Raw genomic sequence first — 7669 nt, forward strand, 5'->3', positions numbered from 1 at the left:
CCTCCAAACTTTTGGGAGATTCTGATGATACAACAAATTAGGTCCAGCTCCTGTAGTCTGTCATTTAAGGCCCTTCACAAACTGGATTCAACTTTCTTGTTCAGTCTTGTTATGTCTGAACAAGTCCAGTGCATGTATGACACTTCAAGTTCTTCCAAATCAAGTCAAAGTTGGTGGCACAAGATCTGCCCTGAATATGTCTAATACTTCATATACACACCCAACACACACATTTTTATCAACTCTTTGCCCTTGCTTTTGCTATTCTGTCTGGTTACCTTCCCTATCTCCCTTTTCAAAATGGCAATGCTTCAAGGTTAGTCTCTAACTAACATTGCCTGCTATATGACTACTGCTTTCTCTAAACTTTATTAAATAAAATTTATTTTGTTTTTAATCTTTCATATAACTTACTCAGTGTTCCTAATGTTGCAGTTGTATGTGACCACCTTTGTACTCTCAACACTCTGTCCATTATGAAAGTAATCATGATTTAGTATAGTTGGCTGTTGTCTTCTGATTGCTCCCACCTTCACCTCCCCAAAATAGTTCCCCCCTCTTTGGAGACAGAGTCTTAGTTTGTCTCCCGTGATGAAATGCAGTAGCATGATCGCATGATCATAGCTCACTGCAGCCTTCAACTCCTAGGCTCAAGTGATCCTCCTGCTTCAGTCTCTCAAGTAGTTAGGATTAAAGGTTCCTGCCATGGTGTCTAGCTAATGATTTTTTTTTTTTTTTGAGACAGAGTCTCACTTTATCACCCTCAGTAGAGTACCATGCATCATATCTCACAGCAACGTCAAACTATTGGTCTCAAATGATCCTCTTGCCTCAACCTCTGAAGTAGCTGGGACTATAGGCAGCTGCTACAGTGCCAGGTTATTTTTTTTAAAGATGGGAATCTCACTCTTACTCAGGCTGGTCTCTTACTCCTGAGTTCAGGTAATCCATTTGCCTCAGCCTGCCAGAGTTCTAGGATTATAGGAGTGAGCTACCACATCCAACCTCCAGCTGATTTTTTAATTTTTGTAGAGACAGGATCTCACTGTGTTGGCCAGGCTGAACTCAAACACCTGGCCATAAGCAATCTTCCTGCCTAGGCCTCTCAAAGTGCTAGGATTACAACCAAACTGATTTTGAACTCCTTACAGGAGGACTTAATTTTTATTTTCTTTCTATTACCTTAATTCACATACTTTACATATAGCTGGTACTCAATACAATTTTGATGCCTTGCTCTAAATTAAAATGGATTTAAAACTAAAGCACAACACATTGAAGAAGTTCCTTACAAAGAGGGAAAGGTCAGGGGCTTCTTCCCTGGAAATATTCCAGTGGAGAAAAGCTTCTATCTGGAAAAAATCACCCAGTATGCAGCAAGATGAAGAAAAAAAAACAAACTTCCAAAAGACCTGGTCATCTCAAGAAGTCTGTGTACATGTCCAGCCTGTGTAGTCAAGATAACAAGGGCTATCCTATTTTCAGACTTCTCTGGAGGAACCTGCCTCTAGTCCCAGAGCTCTGAGGCAGCTTCCCTCAGGAAAGAAAGCTAAGGAGGAGTCCCTTTTTATGGCCTTTGGATTGAGGTTTCCTGCCTATCTATCCCTTAGAGGAGTGTGTGTGTGTCCCTTTTTCTGTCCCCTCTCTCTCACCACCCCCTAACATTCCAGCCTGGGGCAGGGGGAGGCCAGTAGACACAAAGCCCTCTGTGTATGGGGTGGTATGTGTCCCCCCACCCCTCTACCCAGACTATACAATGCCCCTTCTGCTCCCTGTACTCTGCCCCCCTCCCCACCACCTCTCAACTGCACATGCCAGGCTGCAATTGGTTCTTGGCTCAGGACAGCCCCCTCACACTGGAGCTCCGGGGGATTTTAAGCAGGTTCCAGGAACCCCCGCTCAGTTCCTGGTCCCCCACTCTCTCAACCCCACAGATGCTCTGGGCCCCTGCCCCTGCCCCAGCCATGGCTCCTGGGGCTCCCTCATCCAGCCCCAGCCCTATCCTGGCTGTGCTGCTCTTCTCTTCTTTGGGTAAGTGGAGCCACCCTAGTCTGGGAGCCTGGGGATGCAGGCTATCTCTCTGCAACCTCCCACTGCCTTTGTTGCACTCCCCACTGCAATCAAAGAGCAAGCAGGAGTAGGAAGGTGACATTATATTCAGAGAGAAAAAATGTATACCTTTGGAAGCAGGCAGTAAAGATATTCTGTGAAGGGAAATGGTAAGAGTGTGGAGCAAGCTTCTTTGAGTGGGCATGGTTGGACCCAGGTTGGAAATCAGCAATATGTCCCCAAAGCCACACTAAGAGCATGGTGGGAAGCAATGTTTGACCAGAGAAGGAGCAGGCTCAAACACCTGGGCTCTTAAGCTGGGTTCCCACTTAAGCTCTAGGAGTACAGACCTAACCTTATTTTCCCAGAAGAGAGAAATCAGAAAGTGTGATCTAGAGAGCCCAGGGTTTGTGGGCTTAGCCTCTCAGATACTTTGACTCTTAGTGCCTCAGTTTCTCTCTGTGGCGCCTCATCTATTATGTGGGTGAATGGGGTACAAGGGAAGTTCTGGGAGATTCTGGAATCATGTCCTTTTTTTTTTTTTTTTTGAGACAGAGTCTCACTATGTGGCCCTCAGTAGAGTTCTGTGGCATCACAGCTCACAGCAACCTCAAACTCTTGGGCTTAAGGGATTCTTTTGACTCAGCCTCCCAAGTAGCTGGGACTACAGGTGCCCACCACAATGCCTATCTATTTTCTTGTAGTTGTCATTGTTGTTTAGTTGGCCTGGGCCAAGCTTGAACCCGCCAGCCTCAGTGCATGTGGCTGGCATCGTAACCACTGTACTATGGGTGCCAAAGCCTGGAATCTTGTCGTTCTAAAGCTATCTTTCATAAGTTGACCAATCCTTTCTTTGCCCCATCTGGCAGATGGTGGGTAAGCAAGAGAGGGTCAAAGCAGGGTGATTTGATAGATTATTCTCTTCTCTGAACTGCCTTGAATCCTAGCACAATGAATGAGCAGTAAGCAAGCTGGGGTGAGAGAGGGACAGTGAGGGGAGAGGAGCTGCTGAGAATGCTCCAGGATGTCTGCTGTCAGCTCCTTAGTTCTAGACTCTTCTGGGCTGTACTGGACTAATCTGGGGTACCCTGAAAATATGTTAAGGACAGGGAGTCAGAAAAGGGCATGGTAGGAGAAATGAGTAGAAAGAATCTTGGAGCACAGGGGGAGGGAGTGTTCTATCCCAACACCTGTCCCACTCATAGAACCACTGGGCAGAACTGAGAAGGGTAATGGCTGATATTGTAACAGGAGAAATAGAAGTTAGAGCCAGTGAATAGCCTCACTGGCTATGTTGGGGATTTCCAAGAAGGCTATAGGGCAGAAGTCCCAGGAGGTGAGTAAATGATATTGCATGCAGAGGTGGGAAATTTGGGACACTAGGTATGGGGGGTGGCATAAGCCCCCCAATATTGGTCTGACAATGGGACTTTCTTTGCTTGGTTGCTTCCTACTCCTCTTGTAGAACAAAAGAGTCTACAGTTGCCCACACACATAGGCTTTCTGGAATGACCATCCTTGTGTGGGTGAGTCCTGAGGGTGGCACTGGGCCAGAATGGCCAAAAGGAGGATAAGGGTATTTGAACCACAGAGGGCTCACATGCAGAGTTCTGGGCTTGGGGTCTTGCTCCTGTAACCAACTGAGAGGAGTAAATAAGGTCTTTCCCTCTTTGTCTCCCTGGTAAAAAGCAAGCCATATGGTGACCAGGGATTCAGCAGTGAGAACAGTTGTGCCAGGGGAGAAGACTTACATTCTTTAGTTAGCTTCATTTTTTTTTTTCTGCAAGAAATTTGGGTGTGCTGTACTGTGAAACACTATGCAGCTGTTAAAACTAAGATTGCTGTCTATGAATCAACATAGAAGTTTCCTCCAAATATATAAGCAAAAAAAAAAAAAAAAGTAGAATATAATGCAGTGTGTATGTAAAAAAAGAAAGCTTTACAAATAAAACTATTTGTTATAAATACACATATATCTAGAATGTATTGAGTTCATATTGAGTTTGATTCTTAGGAAAAGCATGTACATTAAACTGATGCATGTAACAGTGGTTATATCTGGGAGGGGACTGCCCACAGAAAAGAAATTGGTTGGGGTGGGTGTAAAGGGAATGTTTAGCTTGCTTTCTTTTCTCTTTTTTTTTCTTTCTTTTTTATTTATTTAATTTTTTTTGAGACAGAGTCTTACTTTATTACCTTTGGTAGAGTGCTGTGGCGTCATAGCTCGCAATAACCTTAAACTCTAGGGCTCCAGCAATCATCTTCCCTCAGCCTCCCAAACAGCTGGGACTACAGGCATCTGCCACAATGCCTGTCTATTTTTAGAGATAGGGGTCTCTCTCTTGCTCAGGCTGTTCTTGAACTCGTGAGCTCAGGCAATCCACCCACCTTGGTCTTCCAGAGTTACTTTATTTCTATTTCTTGAATAGTTTGTAAGAAAAATGTAATATGTATTACCTGTATAATTTGTAATAAATTTCAAAAATGTAAAACTCTGCATCTAAAGGATAGCTTAAGAGTAAGATACTGATACAAAGGGAAAGTGAGGCATGGTAACAGAAACCTAACCATCTAGAAGTCTTCAGGAGAATTCTTTCTCTCTCACCTCTGAGTAGTTGCATTTGGCTTCACCTATGTGACTTTCATAATGAGGAGAGAGAGAAAAGAGCTCCTCAGGAGCGCAGATTGGCCTTACAGTGGCTCCTCTTTCCTTAAGGGATGGAACAGGTCCTAGGGGGAAGGGAGAAAGAGTTTTGTTACAGATAATTTCATTCCCTCTACAGACAAAATGAATGGCTTGAACAGACACAGCATTTATGTTCATCTATTCAGTCCAAAGAGCGAATTTGGCCTCAGAATTTATGATTTCTTCCCAATCTTGGCTATGGCCTCTGACCTGTGACTCAGCCCTTGACTTTCTATTGATGTCATTCCTTTAATATCCCTTACTGGGTCCACATATGTGTCTCATTCTCCCTTTGTGCTTGCAGTGCTGTCCCCGGCCCAGGCCATTGTGGTTTACACAGACAGGGAAGTCCATGGTGCTGTGGGCTCCCGGGTGACCCTGCACTGCTCCTTCTGGTCCAGTGAGTGGGTCTCAGATGACATCTCTTTCACCTGGCGCTACCAGCCCGAAGGGGGGCGAGATGCCATTTCGGTGAGTATCTGAGGGGAATCCTGGGGTTGGATAACAAAAAGGGTGCTTCAAAGAACAATAAAAAAGAGAACTTGGGCTGGGGGCTGGGGGGGGGGTAGTCTTTATAAGCCAGAAGCCCAACTTTGGCAAATTAAGTGACAAGCTTTGTACTCTGACTAGTACAAAGTACTAGTATGGTTCTGCCTCCCTCCAGAACTACCCTCTTCATCCCCCAAATCCTTCCTCTGTGTCTGGAGCTAAGCTTTGACAGCTCTGTTCTCACTGGGGTTCTCTTGCCATGCTTCCTCTTGTTCCTCCTAGATCTTCCACTATGCTAAGGGACAACCCTACATCGATGAGGTGGGGACCTTCAAAGAGCGTATCCAGTGGGTAGGGGACCCTCACTGGAAGGACGGCTCCATTGTCATACACAATCTAGACTATAGTGACAATGGCACTTTCACCTGTGATGTCAAAAACCCTCCAGACATAGTGGGCAAGACTTCTCAGGTCACACTCTACGTCTTTGAAAAAGGTGTGAAGGGGTGGGAGTCTGGGAGGCAGTTCAGGGAGGGGATCAGGGAGGACTGATAAGCTGGGGGAAGAGGCAAAAAGCCAAGCCTAATGACCTTGGCTCTAGGAGGGTGGGCAGACGGCAGCCTTGGCTGGAAATCCTCTATCTTCAATCGCAGGGAACAGGGACAGGGCTCGAAACCCCAGAGACAGGTCCCTGCTTATCCCTTCACTTCTCTTCCTTCCCCTCCTAGTACCAACCAGGTACGGGGTGGTACTAGGAGCTGTGATTGGGGGTGTCCTCGGGGTGGTGCTGCTGCTGCTGCTGCTGGTCTACCTGATTCGGTACTGCTGGCTGCGCAGGCAGGCGGCCTTGCAGAGGCGGCTCAGGTAAGGGGCGGGGTTCACTCCCTTCCCCCATCCCATTTGGACCGGTACTGTTCAGTTGGTGGGCGGGCGGAAGGAAAAACGAAGTCGGGTCCTCGGTGCAAGGGGTTGTGGCGAGGCCAAACCCACAGCGCCCCCTTTTCCTGCAGTGCCATGGAAAAAGGGAAATTGCACAAGCCTGGAAAGGACTCGTCCAAGCGCGGGCGGCAGGTTAGCGGGACTTGGGGCCTGGGCAAACTGGGTAGGTGAACTCTGGGAGCCGCTGGGCAGCAGCGAGGAATGGGATGGAAACAGTCAAGCCCCACCAGATCTGGAATGATGTGTGCACCCCTCCCCGCAGACGCCAGTGCTGTATGCCATGCTGGACCACAGCAGAAGCACCAAAGCTGCCAGTGAGAAGAAGAAGGGGCTTGGGGAGTCTCGCAAGGATAAGAAATAGCGGTTAGCGGGCCGGGCGGGGGGTCGGGGGTCAGGGGCGGAGCCTTCCAAAGGCTCTCAGGTGGTGGTCATCGAAATGGAGCTACGAAAGGATGAGCAGAGCTCGGAGCTCCGGCCTGCTGTCAAGTCCCCCAGCAGAACCAGCCTCAAAAACGCCCTCAAGAACATGATGGGCCTGGACTCGGACAAGTGATCACCACCTCCCAGGCCCTGCCAGAGCAGGGAGACCTAGGCTCCTCTTATTCCCGTCTAGGTGCTTTCCTCTCTTGCTCCCCCGCCCTGCCCTGCCCTGCCCTTATCTCCCTTTGAGATGTAAGTTTCATTCCAGAAGTCTTTACCCAGGCGCTTGTATTCTCCGCCACCTTCACCCCCTGGCTTCCTAGGAACCCAAGGGCTGATCCTACCCCTCATCTGCCCCAAGGGCTGTGTGTTTGGTGCCTGTCCCTCAAGCACCGAGAAGAAAGGGAGCTTGATACCCTCTGCCTCAACCGCAGGCCACCTGGCATTCCCATCCCCTTGCACGCCCTTAGCCTGTCCCCCTTGCTCTTTCTTCTTCTGCCCTTCACTCCTCCTTCCCCTCTATTGGGTGGTCCAGCTTATACTCTGTCCTCCCAGCTAACACCGATCACCCAGATCATCCTCTCCTTCAGGGTTTATTTAGGTTGTTGATTATTTTTTATTTTTAATCCATTCTTTGTTTACCTGCGTCCTTGCTCTGCCCTTACCCCCATGACTGAGGAACAATGACGTCATGTGGCTTTTGCAATTCCTCACCCCCCTCCTTAAGTCCTTAATGGAGAGCCAGCCCAAGCAGAGGGGCCCCAGTCCTCAAACCCTGGCTGTAGCACTGGTGGTCCCTGACCACTTTGGAGCATTGTTCTGGGACTCAAGGTCTTGGGGAAGGAGAGAGAGTGAGATCCTGGATCCTCAAAGGTCAGGGAATGGAGGAGGGGGCAAATGAGCCTTAAGAAATGCTGTTTAAACAACCACACAGAAAGCAGGAAAAACAAATGGGAACTAGAGGGGAAAGGAAAAGGCTGCACTCCAGCCACAGGGGATTCTTAGGATTTTTTTTCTACATTCTGTATATTTCTTCTCAAACCTCCAAATGTCCATAAATGTTTAATAAAACTGACATTTCCAGAA

At 47.8% G+C, this 7669-nt stretch overlaps 1 protein-coding gene and 1 non-coding gene across 2 annotated transcripts; both read left to right on the forward strand.

Moving 5' to 3' along the window:
* The first annotated feature begins 1905 nt into the window (after positions 1-1905).
* Positions 1906-7669, forward strand: MPZ (myelin protein zero). The gene is made up of 6 exons (XM_003785764.1): positions 1906-2031; positions 5040-5206; positions 5507-5720; positions 5953-6088; positions 6235-6295; positions 6426-7669. Exons 1-6 carry the CDS (start codon positions 1935-1937, stop codon positions 6522-6524), a joined length of 774 nt encoding a protein of 257 aa, XP_003785812.1. The 5' UTR covers positions 1906-1934; the 3' UTR covers positions 6525-7669.
* On the forward strand, positions 4645-4778 carry LOC111723890. Its single transcript, XR_002772333.1, has one exon. It is a non-coding gene; the product is annotated as a small nucleolar RNA SNORA64/SNORA10 family (small nucleolar RNA).

This window comes from Otolemur garnettii, unplaced genomic scaffold (assembly GCF_000181295.1).
Source record: "Otolemur garnettii isolate 467f Iridium unplaced genomic scaffold, OtoGar3 scaffold00016, whole genome shotgun sequence".
Taxonomy (NCBI): Eukaryota; Metazoa; Chordata; class Mammalia; order Primates; family Galagidae; genus Otolemur; species Otolemur garnettii.